Source organism: Pectinophora gossypiella, chromosome 18, assembly GCF_024362695.1.
Source record: "Pectinophora gossypiella chromosome 18, ilPecGoss1.1, whole genome shotgun sequence".
Lineage (NCBI taxonomy): Eukaryota > Metazoa > Arthropoda > Insecta > Lepidoptera > Gelechiidae > Pectinophora > Pectinophora gossypiella.
The window spans coordinates 4912736-4939202 of NC_065421.1; the positions used below are offsets into that span (position 1 = coordinate 4912736).

A 26467-nucleotide genomic window follows, 5' to 3' on the forward strand; every position below is an offset into this window, starting at 1 on the left:
TGAAAATTTCAGATGACTTTTACAAAAGTTCAAAAGACTTCAAACCTATTACGTACTTCGTAATTGCAAGGTATAAACTTTCGATTTTCAGCAGTAGCTCGTTAATATTTCAAGTTAGTTAATGGATTTTGATGGACTTTCGGCAATGTTTGCAGATTTTATAGAAAATCAGTAATTATAGGTCAATCTCAGAGCTTTAACGCGGAGGGAACCGAACATTGCATTTAATTGAAAAGAGATGTTCAAAGGCCGTCACAGAATAAAGTACGTAACTACATCTACTACTAGAACGGTAACTCTACGCCCCGCACCAATTCGAATCGGGCGCCGACCTCACCCCCTCTTGGTCTAACTTTAGTTTTAAATAGCCGTAAGCCGCTAAGAATTACTTGGCGCGGACTGTCTGTCTCGCTGTGACTGACAAGTCACGCGGGTAGGTAAGAATGAGATGATTGTATGGATTGCCTGTAGTGTAACGCCATCCTATTGTGTAAGTACAAAAAGTGTGATGTCTCTCTGATTATTTAAGAGCTGCGCTCTTGTCGGTTGAGTAATCGCCATTCCTCTCTTCTTCCCGCCAAACCCTTTTTTTGTTTTATAAATGTTCTCCTAGGTCCACCCCTTCCAAAAAGTAGGTGACACACATTTTACTACGTTACGCGTACAAGAATCAGTGTTGCGTAGGCGGCGCAGTGCAGTTATTCATTCAGGTAGAATTTTAATGAGTTGCGGATTTCCGCTGCGCCGCCGCCATTGTAGCGGGCCATACATCACCGGATAACTCCGGCTAATTACGCTTCACGCTATTATTTAACCGGCTGTTTATCACGCTGATAAATACCGAGCCTCCCTCTAATTCATATCGGTTTATAATTAGCGTTAATAACATTAAATACTTGTTTGCTTTTGATGTACAATATACTTATATTATTTTATAATTATTATTTTACTTTTTTGTACGCTACACTGCAGCTGTACGAGTATATTATGTACTCTGCCGAAGGTTGTCTGGAAGAGATCGCTCTTAGCGACAAGGCCGCCTTTGCCCACCTTAGAATATGTTTATCCTGTCTTGTAAGTTTGTGTGCAATAAAGTGTTTTATTATTATTATATATATTAGGTACATCTGTTCTATTTATAATTGTGTTATTTGACCTATAAAACTAATTGCAACTGGGAGACTTTGTTCGGACAAGTAAATGTCGTCTGCGGCAAATCTATAATAAGTCACGCAAAAAAAAAACCGGGAGTCTGTGCTAGTTCTACCAAGTTGATACTTTATAGAGAGCAGAATCTTAGATATATTAGATATGTTATTTTTTAGATATGTAGGTATCTATTTGATGAGCCCGCAGAAACTTTGAGCGATCGCGAAACAGACATATTTACCGTGTGTCATTTCGTTTTAACGATGATAGAATACGAGATGAGAAGCTCGATAAGCTAACAGAATTAGAGCAGGGCTGCCGCGGTTTACCCTGTCTTAACAAATGTGGAGATTTTGGGAAAACACTTAGCGAGTCAACCTAAGAAAATAAACTTTCAAGTTGCAAATTTATAATATTTGCATGTTATAATTTAAATAACTAAAAATGTAGACCAAATGTTAAATGCTGACCATCTGCAAACTGTAATACCATTTTTATTGCGAATATAAATGATTACGAATTATGAATGAATAAGTACGACAAATACGTCCTAAGTATAAGTTTTAAGTACCTACCTACGGATTATAAAAATGATTACAAACTGTTTTGATACGATGTTTTTGGTTCTCTATTGTATTCCCTAAAATTTCTTATCCTACTTTTTATTTTCCTTCACATTTTAGTCCTAAGTATCGAATGTCCTAATGATCCTAGTCCAATTTTGTTAACTCCTAGTGTTCATTGCCCTATTTTTTTTCATCCTAATGATGGTAAGCCCTAATGTCCATAGTTACAATCGTTTATATTCCTAAAATGTATAGTCCTAAATAAAATGTGAAGGAAAATAAAAAGTAGGATAAGAAATTTTAGGGAATACAATAGAGAACCTTCACCGCCGCCTCTCGGCCCTTCGGGCCTCGATGGTCACAAGAGTAACCTAACCCACTCGGCTATATGGCAGGGGGCTCGCTTTGCTCGCCCCCTGCCATACAGCCTTCGTAACCTATATCTACAGTGTCGGGGTGCCGCGAATTTCCGTGCTCGCTTCGCTCGCACCCGTGACTGCTGTCGTTACGAAACAAATCTTCACCGCCGCCTCTCGGCCCTTCGGGCCTCGATGGTCACAACTAACCAAAATATGTCAAATAGATCATATAGGGAATGAAAAATTCGGAATTTCAAACTTTAGGGACATTAATATTAGAACTAAAGAATATTAGGACAAGTATTACGGTAGGATAATCAATATTTAGGATGATCGAACATTAGTACAATTAAATATTAGGAAAATGATGTTCGGAAAATCGACTTTAGGACTATAAACATTAGGAAATACAACAGGCCCCCGATGTTTTTATACAAGAAAGATTCTGCCTTTGGAATGTAAATCAAATTCAAATTCAAATAAGTTTATTGTTAAGCTATAATTTTTTTAAGAAGGTCGAAAATAATTAATACATTAGTTTCATTACAGCTACCTAGTTAGGTGGTAAAATATTAATTAACACATAAAAGTATCCCAACATAACATACGCTTTTCACCCATACATTTTCCGACATCACATTCGAAAATTCAATGCCAACTCTGCATAAGTCGGTCGATTGTTATAAACATTAACTAGAAACGATGCCCTCGACACAGGTTAGCAGGTGGGAGGCTCTAAACGGCTCCAGTAACCGTCCCTTAAATGCTGTCAGGTTCGCAGGAGTTACAGGAGCCTCTTAAGGATATCTTGTCGCGTCAAACGGTTTCGCTGAACTTAATTTGATATAATCGATTGTTGTTACTTTTTGAATTTTGTATAACAATCATATTGCACTGGTGTTCTTAGGGTTCTGTAAGTAAGTACTTCAAGCTATCGCTCCTCGCGGATACTAAAAAAGTATGATGTTTTATTTTAACTCCTCTGTTTAACACCTTGTTGAGAGGGAAATAAATATTTTTTATTAATTTTTTAGACAGGAAACCGTAAATAGAGAAGAAAGTCTTTGAGTCAGCTACAGTGGGACGTAATAACATTTCAATAAAATAAAATAAGAAATAGACTTACATATGAATGTAATAATTACTTAAGTTATTTTTGTATGACAGATAACACCACTAGGACAACAATGATTTATGCAGACACAGACAGAACAGAGTATATATTTAAGTCTTCACATTACAAAATTTAAAGCCAACTAGGCATCCACGACGCGTTCATTTTAAACGGATCAAACTCACCGTACATAGTAAGTAGTTAAATCTTCACTAGTTAAAGTTGAAGTTTAAATGTGAGGAAATAAAGTTGGAGACAACTTCGGCCAGATAATTGCCTGCCTCGCCGAGCGACGCGAATATTTTTAAACTCTTGAAAAATTTCAATAGCCGAGCGAACAGCTTTTTCTTCGGTGTAAAGTTCCACCAACTTTAGTTTTCTATTTTTCTTCAATAGTAAAAGTTGGTAGCGCGCTAACGTCAATAGAAGTCGCAGAAAATCAGGAATAAACACACCTGCACCCGGGAGGTTTAAACAAAAGTTTGAAACGATAATACGTTTCCCGGAGCGGCGTCACAAAATCCGCTTCATTAATGGTGCATCCACACCCGTTACTTTGTACTCGGGTGAAACGTTCGAGATAACCGTTTTTGTCGGTTGACAAATATCCAGGCAGGACACATGTTAAAACTGGGCCGGGTAATTTATTTGATTTGGTTTTTTCGGCGTGTGTCGCAGCCCTAACTGGCGCCATTAGGGCGGCTCGTTAGGTTAATGTTCGGTAGGTGCTACGAGGCTACCAGATGCTCTCCGGAGCTGCGCGAGCGTTTTTGCCATACATCATCCTTGTACCGCAGTTAACTCCACTGTGTTCTGCTTTTTTGGTACGAATGGTCTTGTTATTACAGCAGAAGGTATTGCTCATAACAAATGGCCGGCGTGTAGTGCCTCTGAGCTATGGCCGCAGTTATCGTGTAACTTGCCCGCGACATAGATAGATACATACTGCTTTTGTACAAGTTTGTAGTGACGGAAAATAAATTGGAATTATGTTCAAGTTTTCAACACGACCCTTGTCACAGGAAAATTTGACGGTTTACAACCTCGGTACTCTACTTGTTGAAAATTACATTATATAGCAAAGATAGTAACCGAATGAATTGCCCTACCTTTGGTTTATTGAGGCTGTTCGGCTGAAAAAGTTCACTTATCCAGTTGTCCATTTTCAAACTCTTGACGACATTTAACGAGTATCCATAGTCGTAAACACTTAAGCACTGGCTGTAAAACTAAGTCTTAAACTTTTAAACAACTTAAAAAAGTAAATAAGATAATAAACAGAGCACTGGCGCCGGGCTTGACAGTTCACCTCTAAACTGGCGATGGTGTTTATCTCACGATATTCGAAAATGGAATGATTGTACAATGGATGAGAAAGATATCGGAGAGATGACCCCTCACCGCGCGACCTCGCGAATTGTGAGATAAACTGACCGGCACAAAGCCGATGGGCTTACTATAACGGCTAATTTACATATGCTTTGAATCCGCGCTCGAAATTTTCTATTAATTCTTTGCTGAATAAATGATTGGGATGCAAATGAGGTGAACTAGTTGTTTACAAAGAGCATCGTTGTAATTTGCAATAGTTCCCACACGAATGGAGGCACCTGCGAGTTCGCGGACCCAGTTACTATTGCGACTATCATAGTGTGTGGGAATGTATTTAATCTTGCTCGATAAGGGCTGATCTCTAGTGGTCAGCAGGTCAAACAGGTTCGTTTGTTTATCTAAACTAGTCAGTAGGTACTATGTAAATCGAATTACGTAATTAGAGGGTAAAACAGTCACTAAGTCTATAATTATTTCTAATGTAAACAACATAAAGTCAACATAAAACATGTTGGGACATTTATTTTTTATTGTATTGTAAAAATATGAACAAAGTCATAACACATAACAACATTTAATAAGCTCATAAAGATATTCCCAAGTAGGCTAGTCAGAGGTACGTACATCCATCGCAAGATGAACTGAGTATCCACGTTTCATCGAGCAATGGAAAAATTGATACCTAAAAACAAATGAAAAAGAAACAAATGAAATTTAGAAAGCAAGTCCGCGGCAAGTTGGTATTATGTAGGTATAATGTATGGCATTTTTAAACACATTAGTGATCCACGTGTCTTTCTATTTAATTTTCCACGCATGATTAGGGACAAGAAAAGAAAAACTTGGAGTATTCTATGATTAAATAATTCTAATACTAACCAAAACAAAAAAAATGCCACCAAGAAACCAAAACCAAAAGAAGTTCCTAAAAACGTTCCGACAATTTTGAATACGTAGGTATTGCTTCCAAATACAAACAAAACAAAAACATACCTACGTGAATACTCATACATAATAAATGAGTCCCGGAAGTAGCCATCAAGCAGAAAAAGGAGGGACAAAACGCACAAAATGTAGTCGTGTGAAAATTTAAATGACGTGTTCTTTCCAAATAAGATACGGGGGTCACAGTGTTAGCGGGACAGGTGTCGGGACGGTCCGCGCCCCGCGCTCCCCGCACCGCGCCCCGCCACGTGTCGAGGTCAAAGATCATTAAGCATTAGAAAGGTCAAGACTATTTTTACTTTCAAATGGGGCTCTCCCCTAACGCGCTACATTTTAATGCACTCATTTTTCCTTTGGCTTCAGCCCCCGTCGCGTTGTCTTTTTAAAATAATTTACTGTCTTGCGATTCTTGATTTTATTACGAGGTTAGTTTAAAAAAAAATATGTGTTCTTACGCTATAGCTATACCTAAGCTTTTATGATGTATTGATTGGGTTCTCTATCATAGTTAAGCGTCGTCCATTTTAAAGTATTTAAAAACTTAGTCACCGTAATATATCATTACGGTATGTAATGATGTTGATATTCATCAACCGGTATGGAACATACCTCACCACGCTGCTCCACTGCAGATTGGTGGAGATGTCATGATATAAGAACAAAAAAGAATTCGCACCTGGCATTAAAAAGAAAGCCAGCTTGCCTCTACCGATTTTTCGATGTAAGGTAATCCATCACGAGAGCTATTTTAAGTTGATACAGCGCACTTAGAAGATTTAGGGATAGTCACGTAAGCCGGGTAGACATATGTCCTCAATTATGCATCACGTCGTTTATCGGCGGCGTGGCTCCGAGGCACCTGTGTCGTTGTCACCCTACATTATTAATGGTGGCCTCAACTACGGCACTTTCGCAACTTCGATATCAAATAGCTTCTACGCCTATTGCAATAAATAATGATGAAAGTGGACGCTTCCAAGAGATTTTCACATTGTTACTGTTGTTCGGGGTGGCTTAAAAAGTACCGAACGGGTTGCGTACTCGCCTGCATGTGAGCTGCTATCACCCCATTATTATTTTTTTAAATTATTTATTTAAAAAATAAACACTGCGGTTTTAAAAAAGTTATGTTTCGCCAAACTGCAAAACAGTTTGTTGGCGAACTTAAACAGCGAACTTAAATATAAATTAAGCAGCTTATCTATACTTCTATATATCTAGTATATTCTAATATTTATAAAAAGGTAAATTTTGTGAGGTTACAGTTTATTTAACAAAAAGGTCTTGAAATTTTCTTAAAAATAGGTTTACTTATATTCAATCTTATATTTAATCGATTACACTCTCGTGTTACATAATCGTTTGTGTTTTGGCTAAGGCCCCTGCATAGTCAAATACTTACCTTAAGTACAATACAATAATACTTTATTGCACACAACATACAAAAGAAGTTTTACACACATGGACGAAAGATACAGTACAATCTGGCAGCCTTTGGCTAAGCAGCAATCTTATAACGACTTCCGTGGTCCAGTGGTTGAGCGTTGGGCTCATAATCCGGTGGTCCTGGGTTCGATTCCCGGTGGGGACATATCACAAAAATTATTTCAGGCTGATCACCTGATTGTCCGAAAATAAGATGATCCGTGCTTCGGAAGGCACGATAAGCCGTTGGTCCCGGTGAATACTTACTGATGTAAGTAAGTAGTCGTTACATGAGCTATGTCAGGGGCCTTTGGCGGCTCAATAGTAACCCTGACACCAGGGTTGATGAGGTTGGTACTCCACCTCACAACCCACACGATAGAAGAAGCAATTTCTCCCGGGAACCAGTGGTAAGAAAACATTTATCACAATTACTAAGTACTTGTATTCGAGTTTCGGTAGTTTTATTCCTGTAGTAATGTACTAAGCCGGCCGGAATTTCGTTAAGTTAGGTCACGTCCTGCCGGAAATCTAATCTTTTTTCTTTTTGATTTTTTTAAGCACCATCTCCTTATCTATTATTCTACGCGGATGCGGTGTTCATCTTTTACCTTATTTTGCTGAAACAATATTATATATATATTTTCCCAGCACAGGCCTAAACCAATGATTTGCAATCTTGTTTTCGAATTTCGAATGTTTGAATCATAAATGATTATCACGTGCTCGGCGGTGAAGGAAAACAACAGAATACCCACATACTTACCCGAGAAATGCGTTTTGGACATATGTTACTATTGGGTTAGTTTCCCTCGGGTTGGAAGGTCAGACAGGCAGTCACTTTTGTGAAAAAACCGGACTTGTCAAACCTTCATGTTAGGTAAGCGGACCCTGTGAAAACGGGATAACGCTAGGAAAATGATGAATCTTATATACTTACTTACAACGTACATAACCAAGCAACAGTATTTGCTTTGGGTTATCCAGATCACATTTTTTAAATTCGATAGTTCGTTTAGAAAGCGCATCGTTATATGCACATATGAGTCAAAAACAGAAAATGGTAGCCGCTACGGTGTTGGTGGCCCAATTGGCAATTTGACAGGGGCCAAATCCCATGCGAGTCGCGCCCTAACGAAGCTACCATCCATCAACGAGTTCAACTTTAACAAACTTTGATTTCGAAGAGAACTTGCGTAAGTATGTAACTACGTCAGACGCACTAAAGACTTGATTCCACAATATAATGATCTAATATTCCACAGAGGGTTTGTATCTTTTTTGTTAGACATTTCATAAGGGAAAGCTCAGCATATTACCTGATCGGTAAGTTCAGGTCTGAAGTAGATCTCCGATACCGACGCAATGTAAAATTTTTAGACGGTTGTTTTAGATTTGTGCCTGAAATTGACGAGTGTTCCATTTTATGCCTGTCGATAACCCGTCCCTTTCCTTTTCGGCGGATAAAAAAATGACAGGTATAACTTAGATGGTTAGTACTGGAATCAGCATCATCATCTCAGGCCTTTACATCTTTATCAGATGATTCAAACAGCGTTTCTGTGGCAGCTTTTAAAATGGCTGTAAAGTCCGATGCGAGAGCGACAGTAGCGGCCGCACGACTGGCATTGTAGTTGAGGGTTATTAGATGGTACAGGTGGTAAAACGGCCCTCTCACGTCTGTGTCGCCTCTCGCGCTTGTCGGCTAGAATCTGGAACGAGGTTTTATCGTGTGCTTTGCACCCATCGGCCAAAGACGTCCTCCAGTTGTTCCGGTCACTGGCCAGGTCTTCCCATTTGTCGGGGCTGATCTCAAAAGCAAGCATATGACGCTTTGTGCAGTCTTTAAATGAAATCAGCACGAATGTACTCATCATCATCATCATCATCATCAGCCCATTAACGTCCCCACTGCTGGCGCACGGGCCTTCCCTATGGATAGGGAGATCGGGCCTTAAACCATCACGCGGGCCCAGTGCGGATTTATGGTTATTAACGACTGCTAATGCAGCCGGGACCAATGGCTTAACGTGCCTTCCGAAGCACGGAGGAGCTCGAGATGAAAACTTTTTTTGTGGTCATCCATCCTGTGACCGGCCTTTGCGAAAGTTGCTTAACTTCAACAATCGCAGACCGAGCACGTTTACCGCTACGCCAACGAGCTCCATGAATGTACTATTATGTTAAAATACGCGTGTAAATAGCGCTGTCTGGATAAGGCTTATACTTTCAATCGCAGGTGTGAACTCCCATGCGATTCGCGCCCCCTAACGAATCTATCACCAGCCAGATAGTTCGTCAAACTTCACCAAACTTTGATTTCGTAAGTTATGTAACTGTGAGAGTTTCCTATGCGTGAGTTATATATGTGTTACGGGTAGGGTTACTTAGATTGTGATGTAATAGATGACTGTGTTGGGGCGGTACAGAGCGGTGTTGTTTTTCACAGGGGTCCGTTTACCTAACCTGAAGATTTGACAGACCCGGTGTGTTACAGAAGCGACTTCCTGTCTAACCTTCTATCCCGCGAAGGGAAAATCAGCCCAATACAGGTTAGGTCACATACCTCCGAAAATAGATTTCGCGGCAATGTGGGTTTCCTCACGATGTTTTCCTTCACCGCAGAGCATGAATTCGAAAACAAATTCGACAATCATTGATTTAGGCCTGTGCTAGATTCGAACCCGCGACCTCAAAGTAAGACGAAAGCGTTCTACCAACTGGACTACCACGGCTTCAACCAACTGGGCTAATAAATAAATTGCAATAATAATTAATAATAAAGTTAGTTATGTCGGTTTGAACAATGGCCGTTCACGTGCCACTTGAAAGTGATCCCTACGGGATTACCGCCATATACCTCTACAAGGATAACTTTCTAAGTGCTATTAGGTAAATGGGCAATCTGGCCCGTTCGTGTCAACTTTTTACACTCGCTTTCATAGTAATAGCTTGTTGAAAGGGGTTTAAAAACATTCCTCTTTCACCTATGTTAAACTTGATTTGGGCTTTATAATTTCAATATGATGTTTTTAATAAATTCGTCGTGTCTTATTAGGTGTCCAACCATCTTGCCTCTCCTGTTCTCAATAATTCTCAGTATTTGAGAGGAAGGGGAAGACCAAGAAGAGCTTACATGGAACAGATTAAAGATAAGGTTACGTCGTGTCTTATAGGGAAGTCAAGGAATTGGCCTTTGATAGACTGGAATGGAAAATGCTACACCGACAAGAGCGTGTCTCTTAAATTGATGATGATGAATTTCAATATACATATTTTCGCCTTAAAGTGAAAACCGTTAGCGCATTTTTCCAAATTCACATTCCGATGTGTTTTCTCCAGGAAAGCCTCGCATTAGAACACTCTAGTTTCAACCCAGAACCCCAACCCTAACCCTAGTATCAAAATTGTGGTGTCAATTTATTAACATTACAATTTTTTACCTGGAATGAATAACATTTGATCATATTATTTTATTATATATTATATATGTATAAGGTTCATAATTATAACACGGGTAGTACCTACATCGTACACAATAAAATGTAGAAGTGATCAAAAACCGTTTCGTAGTGGAATCTTATAAATAAATGAAAAAATAAAATCTTTGCACGTAAGCAGATTGTCTTTGGTACTAAATAAATTAAAACACCTACAAGTTGTAACAAGGGTTCAAGTTTACCTGGTCGACAACTATAATCAAAATAAGTAAGCTTAGGGCCGAACATATTAGCGGGAGAGCAAAGTAGGCCAACTTTGTAGTTGTAAACTAAGTTAGGGAAATCTTCTCGACAGCCAACGTCAGGACGTCAGTAACTCAGGAGTCACGAGATTGCACGAGGGTTGAAATAATATCTGCTTTGACGTTTATTATTGAATGTTTTGGGGAATATTGAAAGACATTCAAGCGTGTCTTCATTTCGAACATTACGTCGAAGTTTCTGTTAAAGTTATTTCCTCGTTGTCGTGGAAAAAATGAGGGAGCTATGAAATATTCAGGGTTCCGCTGACAGCTGAAAAGAATCGAATTTGGAGTTCGCACGTGGCTGCGGGGTACCGAGACGTAAAATTCGATGCAGACAGGACAGTAACAAATTCCACCGGGGCGTCTGTTAGGGGAGGGCACACACCCTGCTGTATAACTTGCGAATGGTAAAATAGATCAAGTACGCCTGTTCAGTGACGTCAGTTAAATTGGTTGATTTACTTTCTACGCGCTCTTACATCAGTGGCTTTTACATAAAAGCCATCTAATAAAGTTTTACATCTACATATGCACATAAGGTCACGCCTTTTTCCCTTTAGGGTAGGCAGAGACCACGGAATTCACTTACTACGATCCTGACACACCACCTTCGCTTCCTCTCACATCATGCGTGTTCGCGGGTTTAGATAATTTTACATCTGTACTTCTGAATGACCGAAAAGTTTACAACGCAGTCCTGTAACGCGTTCACGCAATGTAAAATTACGGGAAACACAATCTAAGATATAGGTAAGTACTTTATTAACTATATCAACTCGAGTCGTTCGCCACAACTGTGCCGCGGTCCTAAATCTGCTGGAGGTGTGAATCGGCGGGGGTCCGTAGAGGCGGCGAATGCAATTTGTGGTCGCCACCAGAAATTGCAGCCTCGGTTCGACCAGCGAGAGCCCCAATCTAAACTTATTGAACGCCGTGAGATAGATGCTCCGTCGCCGAAAATTGGTTTTAGAAAGAATGGCGTACCGTCGCAAAACATTTTGCTCGTAAAAATTGAGTATTGTACTGTGCTCGCCTGGAATTTCGTGGGAAGATAAGTGAGTGCGCACTGTGGGGTGTTGCTAGAGGAATCATGAAGAGGGCATGATGTTAATATAAGTATAGCAATTGAAAATAAAAAGGTAAGCATGATCAAACGCACTGGAGCAATGCAGACCCCTCCGGTTAATTGAGGGGAGGCATGTGCTTTAGCAGCGGTTTAAATTATGTTTATTTTATGTATGATTAAGAGGCATAGCGACATATTAATTTTATTTCTTCTACCACAGTCTCGCCTGATAGTAAGTGACGATTTCTACTTACCCAGGAAATGTGAAAATCACTACTTTTTTAGTTTGAATATGCGGGGAGAGAGTAGATCAAACTCCATAAAAACAAATAAACAAGAAAATGAACACGAGCATTCTGTCGGGCATCCTGCCTACATATTTTGCAAAAACATCACAGCGCTAATTACGAAGCAAGCTCGATTTCGCGTCGTAACGGATTAAAAAACGTAAAAGAATTTTAGAACGTTATTAAAAGTTTTAAAACTAGGATAGAATTTTGAATTAGCTATTTACCGGGGTAACTCACTGATGTGGTAGTTTCAGTTTTTACCGGGTAATAATGAAGTTTGCACGCGGTTTTACGGGCAAGTGGTTTTAATTTTACATTCGCTTACCAGTGGACTGTCTGTATTAATTGCGTTCAACCTGTGTGTTTGTTTTGTGTAAACACAAATAGTTCAGGTTTAATGTCAGCATGATTCTGCAAACGAGCTTGATTAACTTATAATGGAGGAATTGTATATGTAACTGTGATGAAAGAAGCACTATTAACAGTGTGTGATAGTAGATTTTATCGCTATGTAGGGAAATGTATTAGGTAAGTATATTTCAAAATAAATAATAGTGAAACTGACATAGCTGACGAGGGGTAGATGTATACAGTGTAAGCGACATCTTAACGAATACTGAGGGGGATAATTCAGACCATGATTCTGAGTTGATATCAAGTGGAATTTCCTGTCGGAAAATTCATTAACAATTTTGTGCTTTTTTAATTATTTTGAATTCCACACTTTTGCGACAGGAAATTCCACTTGATATCAACTCAGAATCACGGTCTGAATCATTCGTCAAAGTTCTCGTTACGATGTCACTAACACTCTGTATACTGTACACACCTCGGTCGGCCTGCCTACCCTTTCGGGGATATAGGCGTGATGCTCTGTTATTTTGAATGCGATAGTCTGCTATTGTTGCTTTGCCGATTTTAGTTCTTACGGAAAAAAGTAAAAAAAAAACAAGCAAATGTTAGTCTTGTTTGCAAGTCACGTAAATAACTTTTGCATAATCTTAAATGTTTCCAATTGACAGTAATAAATAAGATTTGAGTGGAGGTTTCGTTGCAAGTTATTTGTCCGTTTTCCTCAATATTACGATCGGTCGATGTGACAATACAGAGGGCAGGCTGAAGTCACGTAGGGTAAATAAAACTGGACCCTTACTTCCATCGCCCTGACGTGATCTTTGCTCCGAGATCGCTGTCTATAGCATAGCACATTTTATGGCTCGATACAGATTTAAGTAATACCACTCCTTACTAGGAAAACTATACTCATGGCATAGAATAAGGAATAATATACATCTCATGGCTGCGATTTAAATCTGCCGCCTCACGTATACGAGCCGCGGCAAACCGCGTCATTGATCAAAACCAATATGGCGTCACTCTGTTCGCGCCGACCGCGGGGTCCGTCACGAATAATTTGTTTGCTGCGAATTTATTGTGAAAAAACTGTTTAAGCTACCGAAAATTGACAACTGAGTGTTAGTTGGTGAATTTGACAAGGAACTGTGTCGGTACAACTTGGTCCCGGTTTGGAGCCCGGCGCAGCAGCAGTCAGGTTGGTGGCTTTTTTATTTCATATTGTGATTATAGCTTTGTATTGCACTGACCACCTTACTGGCCATGGATTAGTCTCTAGCTCTGGTTGTCAAAGGAAATAACTAAGAATGTGACAATTATGTAGTCAATCGACTCGAGTCGCGCTTTAACACGCGCGCGCGTATGTGTGAGAGATCTACTAGGTTCTTTAAATCTTGCCATTATCAGCGAACAAATCAGGAAACCACCTGATATCACGTTTAGAGTCCGAGCCGGAAATCGACCCCGCCACACTACGATGTAAATCACGCGTTTTTTCGCGGATTCTTTGAACGATTTTTTGCTGTAATCATGGGCTTAATAATAATAAATAAATAATTTATATTATTGCAATAAAATAACATAAAATAAAATTTATCATTATTATTATTATATTGCAATAAATCCTCCTTTTATAAAATGTTTTTAATAATCTTTTTGAAATAAATACATAGTTCAGTTTTGATTTATCTATTTGAGAAATTATTTAGTGTATTATTCAAATAAAGCTCTCCATTTTAAAATGAGCTTGCAAACTTTATTAGGTACTCGTTAAACTGTTAACAACTTATTGATAAACCAATTAAGGGGAGAGCTTATTGAAGATTGAATCGAACGTAATATTTGTTCAGACATTGTTAGCTTTATTGAAGTCTATTTGAAATTGGAATATATACGCATATAACCATAAACATAATGTGCAACAGTGTTTTATATCCATCTTGTTGAAAGCCTAAACATGTGCAAAAGAAAGACGAGTTATCACTTTAATATCGTCCAGTTGTTGTGAAACAGTATCCATACAAAACAATACACATGTCGATGCCAGTAATTGGGTCTGATATGGCACGATATCGAATCCAATAAATTGTAATAAGCTTCAATTACTTACACACACACTCGCAAGTTCTACAAAACGTAATCATAATGTAATTATAATTATATACGATCAAATACCTACGGCAAATCCAATAATGAAGTAGCGCAAAGCGGATTCAAAGGCATACCGTTGTCAATGCGTTGAACAAAACCTGTGTTCGGCTTGTAATTATGAAACTCCTGTTTGTGTCGGGTTTATTGCTTCCTGCGGGTGACGTCACATCCCGCCCGATCAAAGTGAGTGCTTTTAATAAAGCCAGCGGAATACCGACCGGCATAACTTGGACTGTCATACAAAATCGTCTTTATAATTCGAGGGGTCTAACCTGACCGGATTACAGCCCAATAGTCAGCCAATGTTCGGCCAGTAATATTAATATTGCATTGGTAATTCGCCTACCGTATTCGGTATTAGTTGGTTTGTTATTAGGTGGATGAGCAGAATTGTATTTAGATGTGAAATGAAAGTGCGCTTATTAATTGGCTGTTGATTCAGGGGACTAATTAGTTTTGGTAATATGATAAATTAGTTGATAAAATTATACAATATTAAGTCCGATAAATTAGTAATTAATTGGTCTAGTTATGTCAAAAATAGTATAACAAATAAAATGCCGATCATCACAATGTATTTTTGTAAAAGCTTTTTTATTTTAGATTGGTATGCTATACTTTCTTATCGTGTATTCCGGAAGGTATTGGCGTGTAGGTGTAAGTATTATAAACATTTATTAAATAGGAAAGACCTATATGATATATGGCTCTGGTGGGTAAAAGCGTTTGAATCATTAAAGTTATTGTTACATTATTATTACGTCATAATTATTGTTAAGTAAGATGATCCGTGCTTCGGTAGGCATGTTAAGCCGTTGGTCCCAGTTACTACTTACTGATGTAAGTAAGTTTACTTACTACTATAGTCGTTACATGAGCCATGTCCTGTTACGTCCAGAATTATTGAGCGGCCAAAGGCCCCTGGGCCAATAACAGCCAATAATAACCGTGACACCAGGGTTGTTAAGGTATGATAATTTACCTCACCACCACACGATAGAAGAGATTGTTAATAACCCGTCTGTCGTAACGCAGATCTTGACCAGATACAATGTGAAATCTATTGTGTCTCGACAGATGCGAGGTTAAGTAAGTATAATACGGGTTTAATATTGTATAATAATAATTTATTGAATAAAAATGCAACAAAGACCCAGTTGATAGTAACAATTTACTTGCAGCTATATATTAGTAACAAAGATACACCTACTTCGACAAAACTGTATATAATATGAGGAGAATGAGGAGTGTTATATATCTCGAAGTTATCCTTTATGTAGACTGATATTTTAAAATTGGCTGATTCAAAATATACATTTTAAAATATAAGTTGTGCAAACCTACCGGGCTTCACATTGCGATACTGTCCATCTCAAATAAAGTAAAATTTCGTATTTGTTTATTCGTAAATAAATAAATCGTTCATGCACAGATAACGTAAATAAAATTTCCAACCGAGCAAATAGTAGACTTAGTTCGTTTTACAATTCTCGTGAAATCAGTAGGGTTGCGAGTAGGTATAAATAACTAGGGTGATTTGGCGGGGTTTCACAGTGAGCTGGCATGTGTGCGGTGGCTGGCGAGAACAGGTGGAGCAGTGGATCACGTTTCGCGAGTCTGCCCGCTGGCCGCTACCATGACCCGTTTTTGCACTTTTTAAAGACATTCTACATGTTAAAAAAGTGTGGACGGATTGTGTGAAAGATACATGCGTGAAAAGTGTGAGTACTGATGATACGACTGACAGAGAGGAATGGAAGAAGAATAGTTATTAAATAACCCTCATTGGTTTTTAAAAGATGTGTTGCTGTTGCAGTTTCTTTTCATTTCTTCTCGTCAACCGTAACACCTTGCGAAATGACGTAAATTCAAAAATGTTACATTGTCCTTCAACAAGTATATCATGATAATTACGTTGAATAAATGATTCTGATTCTGAATACATGTGTGCCGACCCCACATAGAGTGGGATAAGGGCTAGAGGATGAAGATTGATGACATTACAATTAAAAGCTTTTTTGAGGTAAGTACGTTACGTTATATTATGTATATTCGCTTTTTACAAATAGTGATTTCAAAATTGTTCTTTTTTAAATTTCAAAACTCAAATTCAAATTCAAAATTATTTAGAGACGGTTTAACTTTAGTATTTTTTGTAAAGGTATTAATAACGAATAGAAAACTGAAGTTGTCCATAATTGGATTTTCAGAGTGAACTCTATCGTAAAGAAAACTAAGGGAAAAACATCAATCTCGTGACAGCACACGCAGAATCATGGTAGAGGGTGGTCGGGCTGAATTATTAAACCCGAACAAAGGCTGATGAATGGCCGATTTAATCCGACGGACATCTCCCGACCGCCCGACCGTCCGCTTGACTGTCCAGCCGACAGTCTGGCGGACCATACGACCATCTCGACACATATCTACAAGTCGTAAAATTCGTGGTTTCATTACCAACAATCTATTATTATATAAATATTATAAATTACTCGTAACAGAATATAAACTGTAGGCGATACGGATCAACATCTATTGTACTGATCTGACAGAAAGCACAGTGAAGTGTGGGTATTTAGTTTCTCATACAATTGATTCATGGAGGCACCCTAATTGGGAACATAGATCTGAGCTTATATTTTGTAATTAGGCTAATAGGGTACATATAAATCATAAGTAAACTATTAACCTAGAAGCAAAGAAGCTTCAAGCTTCTGCATGCTGAGATACAGGTTTCACCTAGTTCGGCTGCAGAGGCTTATGAAATTTACTTATAAATGTATACTTAGCCTAAGAAATTTTGTAATGCACTGTACCTACTTTTTTGTGGAAAATAAACGTTATTATTATTATTCAATACATTTTTTTAACAACATTGAATTGCAAATTCTTAAGCTATCAGCTAAGAAGAAACAGATAAATATTACATAACAGACAAGCATGACTATATCCTAATTGGACTAGCAGAGGTACAGTCATAAGCAATATTAACCCATTTTATAATTCTGTCGCACTATCATATTTGACATTTAATGAGACACGGATTAATTTGTATAAAAAGTTAATGTGATATGGTTTCAAAGTGTATACATATTAGTACTCGTGACATTCGATGAACAGAGTACCTACGGTCCACCGAGCTAAGTAGTAGTGTGATAAGCTGTGGCTGTGGTGATATGTTATTGTTATTTTTGTTATATTGTAGGTTTTTTTGTTATATATAAGTACTAGCTTTTGCCCGCGACTTCGTCCGCGTGGCGTGTATCTATATTACGCGGTTTAGATTTTTTCATACAAATGTTTTTTCCTGCTAACTCCCGTTCCCGGGGCAATTTTGCAACTAAGCTTTAAGGTTACTAAGGTGCCACCTGCATGCCAAATTTCAAGCGTCTAACTTAAGCGGTTTAGATTTTTCATACAAAAGGATTTTCCCGCTAATTCCCGTTCCCGTGGGAATTTCAGGAATTCCTTTCTTAGTGCACCTCTACGGTACCTAAGCTACGTCCCTTCCAAATTTCAAGTGCCTACATTTAGCCGTTAAGGCTGTGCGTTGATATGTCAGTCAGTCAGTTTCTCGTTTTATGTATATATGTATATAAATATGTATAACACATTCCTCTAAGTACACCATTATGTTGCACCTTGTATAAGATTCGCCCTATTTCCCACGACTGTCCATACAAGGGCGAGATTAGACTCGTTCGAACAATGGGTCAAGAATTATTAGCACAAAAGAATTGGGTGAGGGTCAGAGAGACTTGATTCGCAAAATCGGCCACTTGAATAAATTACTACAAGTGATAAATATCTTGGATATGCGTACATGGCCGCAAGCTGGCCACTATGAGAGGATTACTTAATACCAAGTATTTTTCAAAAAGAGGAGAATATAAGGCAGGAAAGAGATAGAGAGAGTGAGAAGAGAGATATCTTCCTTGGGAATGTTGTAAACCGCCGACCGAGGAATTCTGCTGCTTTCGTTACTTATGTCAGTGATTTTTGTAATAGCTACTGTTTATATTCTTTGAAACTCAGAATGATATACCGACCATTACGTAACATGACGGTTATATTCCCTATTGGGCTAGTCAGAGTTATATTCGTCGCAAGATGAATTAACCCCCCACACTTCACCTGAGCTTTCTGTTAGAACAACATGACCTGCGTATCAAGGTGGAGTAAAAATAAATGAATAAACCTGTGGAGGTTTATTCCCGCCGGTCGGTGGCGACCGGCAGTGGAGCAGCGTGTTGAAGTATGCTGTATACCTCCTCCTTGGTTGATTGAGAAGAGGCTTGTGCCCAGCAGTGGAACATGTACAACCTACTTCTGTTATCTAAGTAAAAGAGAGGTAGATACATATTTCACTGTATCAGATTCGTTATTATTATGTAACAAATAATCATTTAATCATTAAATAAAAATAAATCAAATTACAGTCATAAATCATTAAAACTGTACGTAAATCTTTTACTAAAAGTTATTATATTACGTTACAAATCAATCTCGTACTTTTAATAAGCTAATTAGAGTTAATCTGATGAGACAGTGTCTTTCAATTTAATTTAGGAATCCTTTACTTTACAATATTCTTTTAGACTTTCTTTTGAATTGAATTACATTGAATATATTTGACATTAACGTTTTTACCGACCTGTAATTTATGTAAGTATATTGTGGTATTATTTATGTAAGTAACCCGCAGTGGAGCAGCGTGGTGGAGTATGCTCCATACCTCCTCCGGTTGATTGAGGGGAGGCCTGTGCCCAGCAGTGGGACGTATATAGGCAGTTTATGTATGTATGTATATTGTGGTATTAGAATCAAAAATTGTTCAGGAAAGCTGCCCTTTATGAGTAGGTGATTTTAAGTTTTGCAATAAATATTATGTAGTTACTGGCTCAGGCCAAGTAGTAAATGCCATACGAGTATGCGGCAAATCTACAATAAGCTATATCAAATAAAAGATACAGGCATATCGCCTATAATGCATCCATTTCTGTGTTTAAATAAAATACTTTAGGATAGATTTGTGTAGTGAATGTCATAACATAACACAACAAAAACAGCATATACAGGGTGTCAGTGCATCGTAACGAAAATTTTGAGGGATGATTCAGACCTGAGATGATTTTGAGTTGATATCAACTGGAGTTTTCCGTCGCAAAAGTCGGAAAATAATAAAAAAAAAATGATATTGAGATGATAATGATCGGGTTCCATGTAGCTTAAAGCGCCATATTATAGTCCTGAAAATAAGTAAAATCTTCATGAAAATACACTTGATATTAACTCAGAATCTTGGTCCGAGTCATCCCCTCAGTATTCGTTACGATGTTAGTGACACCCTGTATACGTCCCGCTTCTGGATACGGGTGAGCTTATTTTTGATGTGACTTATTGTAGAATTGCTGCCACATTCACTACTTGGCCGGACAAATAGGAAATGCTGAGGGCTCAAACACGGTTGAGTGAATATCATCCAAATATTGATAAAAAAGCAATCCACAGGATACATTACACGTTTTAGCGTTCACACTATCATGGTTCATTTACCATTCCTACAAAAATGTACTATTTGATTGTATGTGATTGAACTTATCACATTATATTTTCTTTCCCATTAGGGCTATATACCGACATAGTTTTGAAATATTATTATCATCCTTTGCCAAGAAAACTTTTGCCATTGGAAACGATCTATGCCATTGGCCATTGTGACTCTGTCGCTCGTAATAGGAGTTCTAATAATACTCAATTATCTTCAATAGTTATGAAAGTTTCATTTAATTGGTTCAAAGTTTCCTAAGTTTGTTGCGGCCAAATAGTTGTGGTTCTTGTTTGTGAATAAATTAACAGGTAAATAGTTTATTATTTGCTTATTAGCAGAGAATATTTGTTACAATCCTTTCTCACTTCAGTGCTGTAAATATTGCCATGGGAATTGCTACTTTTCTTGGAAAGGCAGAGAAGATTTTGTTTAACCTCTTCTTGTCATAATATGTCCAGCCATTTCTAAAATTATAAACACATTATACGCGTATAAAATTATAGCGACTTCAGTGGGCGGCCTCTCGCATACTTTTCCAATACTTTCCCATTTTCATACAAACTCGTTATATGCCTCGTAAAACTGGAAGTATTCCTTTATAGACCGCTACATAATATGGAGTTAGTTAAGTAAGTTACACAAATGTTGTGCTTCAACGTTGTTGCCAAACTCGGACTTGGCAAGCCAGTCTAATACTAAGTAAACCAAGGAGAATCTAAGTATAACAGTAAATGCTACGCCACGGCTACGGGCTACGGAATTACGTAGCCGTTTATGTTGCTACGTGGCGTAGCGCTTCGCTTTGAACAATGTTCGGTGATTGAACAGCATTATACGTACTTTGATTCCAAATAGCTTTGTTGTAGGGGAATTGTATTGTATTGACGCTTAAAGTTAACGGATTCAAATTGAGGAAAATTGCTGCTCCTACTGTAGGTAGGTAGCATTTAAGCTACATTTTAACAATGTTATAACATACTGAATGTAAATTTAATTAGAATGAAAATCATAAAAAAATCAATTTGTGGGTAAGTATTTAAATTTTTTCGCTGGCTTGGAAATTTGGATTGCAGTCACTGGTGATGCCTGCCTGATAACTTTAGGTTAAGTGAGCGGTCTACGAAATGAGCGTGTTAACACGCCTATGATATTAAAAAAATATGTCGAAAAAATATGAAAACATATTCCGAAAGTCATAGAAGACCTAACAAATTTCCAACACCTCATCATCACCCATCAAAACGTAGATTGTCCAAAAGTAAACTGATTACGTGCTTTGGAAGGAACGATAAACTGTTGATCTCGGTTACTGCTTACTGGCGTAAGTACGTAGTCGTTACATGACGCTTGTCCCATTGGCGAGCAGTGATCCTGACACCAGGGTTGATAAAGTCGAACATCGATCTCACAACCCACACGATAGAAGAAGATTATGAGAGGTAGTACTTACAGTGTGGCAAGTTTTGGACTTGTTGCTGCTGCTCTTGGGCTTGGGCCTCGCTGGCGGGGTGACAGGCGCCGGCGGGGTGCTCGGCGGACTGCTCTCCCCGCCCCCGCTGCCTCCTATGTGTGCGCCGTTCGACTTCTCCGATCCTGAGTTGCTCGACTGGAATATAAATTTTAGGTCAGACATATTTCTAAAGATAAACTCTCTTCTCTTTGTTAGTTTACTTAACGATTGGTGAGTAGTATAAAAATCTTTTAGACATACTTGTCTTAATTATAACACATAATACTGAGTATTTTACCGCGTTAAAATCATGAGACTCCCGATATTTCAACACTGTTACAAGTGCCATCTTGTGTCAGACAGTACTGCGGGGCGGAAGGCAAGATGGAAACCACTGCCCCATTTTACCCTAAAAAGTAGCATGGAAATGCTGCACCGACAAGAGCGTGGCTCTTAAATTGATGATGATGACAAGTGCCATGATCACGGTATGACTGAAAAAATAATAATATCGGGAGTCTCATATCCCTGATTGTAACGTATTATGTGTTTTAATTAGGACAATAACCGCGTAAACCTCAAACAATGTATAGTATACTTGTGATTACATTACATCACATTATTCTGCTAAGCATTCCAGCGCTGGATTGAATCAGTGCAATGTTTATTGGGCATTATAAATGTGCCTGGAAATTGCAGTAGCTGGGGGCTCAGCCAACCACATTACGGATTGCGGGCGTGAGTTTATTGGCTCTGTATATCCCGATAGGAATTACAGATAGGAGGCTATTTGTGTATAAACAAATAATCGGCCTATGATTGTTAATTATTGTATTGAATCTGTGTTGAACCTACTATGCTACCTCGATTGGGTAGTTTCCTAGGTCAAAGATAAAATATGAAATTCTGATTACTAAATAAAGACAGATATAAAGGTGACAAAAAACGTTTTCTTTTTTTTATTTACTTTGTTCATGAATTTTAATAACGAAAAATGTAATAATTAGTGCGCCATTTTGTCACGTTATTCTATGACGAGGCAAGATGATTGGACACCTAATAAGACACGACGAATTCATTAAAAACATCATAGAAGGAAAGCTAGAAGGAAAGAGAGGAAGGGGAAGACCAAGAAGAGCTTACATGGAACAGATTAAAGAAAAGGTTAACGTCGTGTCTTATAGGGAAGTCAAGGAATTGGCCTTTGATAGACTGGAATGGAAAATGCTACACCGACAAGAGCGTGGCTCTTAAATTGATGATGATGGTGATGATTCTATGACGTCCCAGGTTACTTTTTCATACAAATTCCATAGGTAGTAATAGGCTACTTGACAACCTAGTCAAATGAGATACTTTTTACGATACGACAAAACGAACGTTTTCTTTGGAGTTTGTATGGAAATACTATCTTGTGACGTCATCAATAAAAGCGGTTAAACGTCGTACTTATGTTACTTAATTCATAAATAATATTGGAAAACAAGTCGAAAAATAAAATGGAATTGATTTTTGATCATCTTAGACTGGCTTCTATTTATTGATTAGCATTTTATAATTTATTTTCCATCATCATCATCAATTTAAGAGCCACGCTCTTGTCGGTGTAGTATTTTCCATTCCAGTCTATCAAATGCCAATCCTTGACTTCCCTATAAGACACGACGTTAACCTTTTCTTTAATCTGTTCCATGTAAGCTCTTCTTGGTCTCCCCTTCCTTTCTTTCCTTCTAGCTTTCCTTGTATGAAGTTTTTAATAAATTCGTCGTGTCTTAATATTATTTTCCATACTTTGGTCAAATTATTATTTGACTCGGTCAAATACCCAATTAAGTGTTTTGACGTTTAGTAAAAAGTAACCGATTTGACTGGTTGGAAACTAGCCTATTCTCGGTGTTGTTCTAAGTGGTCAAGATTTTGATGAACTATACATTATTTTCACATATGTATCTAATTGCTGTATGAGTAATAAGCCCGCCTATAATGCTTCTTTGTTATTATTATCTTATATGCGGTATTTAGTATGAATTATTACTTTGCCTTAAAATCTGAATGGCTGACAAATATTCTGTAAATAACACGTTATCCCACATTTTATGTACATTTTTTACAACAGTGACAAAATCCAGGTACCCATTCAATTGTAGGCCCTAACAAAGGTTGAAGCTTTGTTCATTAATCATTGGCTCACGTTACCTCTAATGAAGCCTAACTTTTTACAATGCCTCGGCCTAATAGCCTGTTATTATGTACGACCTGAATAGGAGTTTCAGCTTTTTAATTTTAAAACTTTTACGAGATTTATGTGGTTATTTTGGTTCGAATACTTTGAATAATAGCTGTTTCTGCGAATTCGTCTGATGGTGTGATGAAATTCTGATTATTAAATAAACACATATCTAAAGGTGACAAAAAACGTTTTCTTTTTTCTATTTACTTAACCTATTTAATAATTTTAAAACTTAAAGCAAAATCTAATAATAAGTGCGATAATTTGTCACCTTTTTTTATGATGTCTCAAGTTGCTTTTTCAAACAAATTCCATAGTAATTTCGTGTTTTGACGTTTAGTAAAAAGTATCTTTTTAAGATTTGACTAGTTGGAAACTACCCTATTATAGGTACATGTGTAGATTATAGACTTTTTAATAATAGATACCGATAATTCCATTACTTAAGTATACATGTGTATTTTTTCATTTACTGATAATCCTAATGAATCACCTAACACGTTGATCTAGTAGAAAGTTCAGTGAGGCGTGGGTACTTAGTTCATCTTGCGGTAGATGTACCTCTGACTACCCCAATTGAAGAACTTCTATTTTATGATAAGCTTTTGTAATTTTGGCATGTCTTTGTACCGCCATTATGTTCGCCGTTGCATTAATTAATCTACTTAATTTAAACAACATGTTCCTAGCACGTGGAATGGTGATAAAGGATCAATGAAACAGCTGAATAAGTATGCGATGAAAACACGAGGTAAAACAGAATTGAGAACTGTTTCAGAATCTTTCTTTTGAACGTAGTCTAGGAAATACGCAGAGAAACATTAATGGTCAGAATCAGAATCAGAATCATTTCTTCAACGTAATTATCATGGATAAACTTGTTGAAGGTCAATGTAACATTTTGAATTTACGTCATTTCTCAAGGTGTTATGGCTGAGGAGAAGAAATGACAAGAAACTGCAACAGCAACACATCTTTTAAAAAGCAATGAGGGTTATTTAATAACTATTCTTCTTCCATTCCTCTCTGTCAGTCGTATCATCAGTACTCACACTTTTCACGCATGTATCCTTCACACAATCCGTCCACACTTTTTTAACATGTAGCATGTCTTGAATGAGGGTACATGACAAGTTATTTAATAACTAGAGGAACACATTTAATACCAGACATGTTTATCATTTAGGTAATCATTAATCTTATAATAAGCTTTTTTACATAAAGTAAGCTTCACGTGAGCTTTAAATTTATTCTCTGACAAATTAAAAATATTATCTGGTATTTTATTGTAAAATACCAGATAATATTTTAAACTATAATGTTTTAACGTGTATAACAAATAAACTCACGCCTATTTCCCACCGAGGTAAGCCTATGGCATTCAATTTGCTTCGATCCTGACACACTTCTCTTGCTTCCTCCACATTCATCAATCGTGTGTATAGTACAGTCATATTATACATATTGTATTTAGTAGTTAGAGCGTTAAGCTCACGATCCGGGTCTGGGTTCGATTCTCAACGGGAACATAGTCAAAAGCACTTTGTGAGACTGTCCTTTGTTTGGTAAGGACATTGCAGGCTTGAATCATTTTGATTGGCCGACAAAGTAAGATGACTCCGTGCTTCGGCGCGTACCTTAAGCCGTTGGTCCCGGTAATAGCCTTAAAACACTTCTACCAACCCGCAGTGGAGCAGCGTAAAACATTATATATATTTATAATGTTTTGTGGTAAGTATGTGTTAAAATTATACTGTGTATTTCCTAGTATTCGTTCGTTCTTGGTAAACAAAACAGATATATTCTGAAACAGTCTTCGCATTCTGTTTTTACCTTGTGTTTTCAACGCGAACAAATTTCAATTTCTAATTTGGACAGCCAGCTTTTTGGGAAGCATCTTTGGTTTCGACACACCGCAAAACACGAGTTAATTCGACTGAAAAGGAAAATAAAACTCGTTTGGGTTTAAACTGAACATCCCTCGTCCCAACGAACAATGTTTGGTGGGATTCAACATGATGAATTGAAAGCTTGCGGGGACTCAATTGGCGCAAATTAAATGTTACGTACTTATTTGAAATATGGTATGACCAACGACCTCTGTTGTGTGTTGATACAATATCAGTCAGGTAGTTTATTTTTATGTAAGGAAGTATTACTTAAAGATTCCAGATCTGGTGGGTAAAACTTAATTTTTAATTCGTCACACAGCTCTTAAAGACTTTGGGGTCTTAGTAGTTGTATATCAATGGGATCTTAGCCAAGATGCACACGATGTGTGGGATTAACATAAAACTACATTAGGTGACATGTTACATTAGGTACACTGTCGCTTTATCCCTCAGGCCTGTTGTTTTAAATTTTGTACTGGGTGAGAGCCCTCAGCGCTCCCCATTTGTCCGGCCAAGAAGTTAATACCATCTGCGGCAAATCTACAATAAGTCACGTCAAAAAAAAACTGTCGTTTTTTGTTACAGGTTGCAACTTGACTAATGCCCCTAGTCGTTCTTCACTCGTGGATAGATAGAGCTAAGTAGTTTCAGAACTGACAAACCAAAAAAAAAAAAAAATGTTTCTGTCAGAATCGGCAGCATTGTAAATGAGTATTCCCGGTGGATACCCGCGCCGCCCCTACGCCGTTGGAAACACGACCGCTATTCATTTCTAACTTTTTTCGAGGAAACCGTAATGGCGGTGTGAAATTAAAAGGCACAGCAGATCTGGGGTAATTGGTTAATTA

The 26467-nt window shown here is 37.8% G+C and overlaps 1 protein-coding gene across 5 annotated transcripts in view; it reads right to left on the minus strand.

Annotated features, from left to right (window-relative positions):
• Window positions 1–26467, minus strand: part of LOC126375150 (uncharacterized) — a 371263-nt gene that overhangs the window by 8451 nt on the left and 336345 nt on the right. For all 5 annotated transcript variants that reach the window (XM_050022007.1, XM_050022004.1, XM_050022005.1 and 2 more), the window contains one exon: window positions 21498–21653. In XM_050022007.1, coding sequence (XP_049877964.1) covers window positions 21498–21653 — 156 coding nt within the window. The remainder of the gene's footprint in view (window positions 1–21497; window positions 21654–26467) is intronic.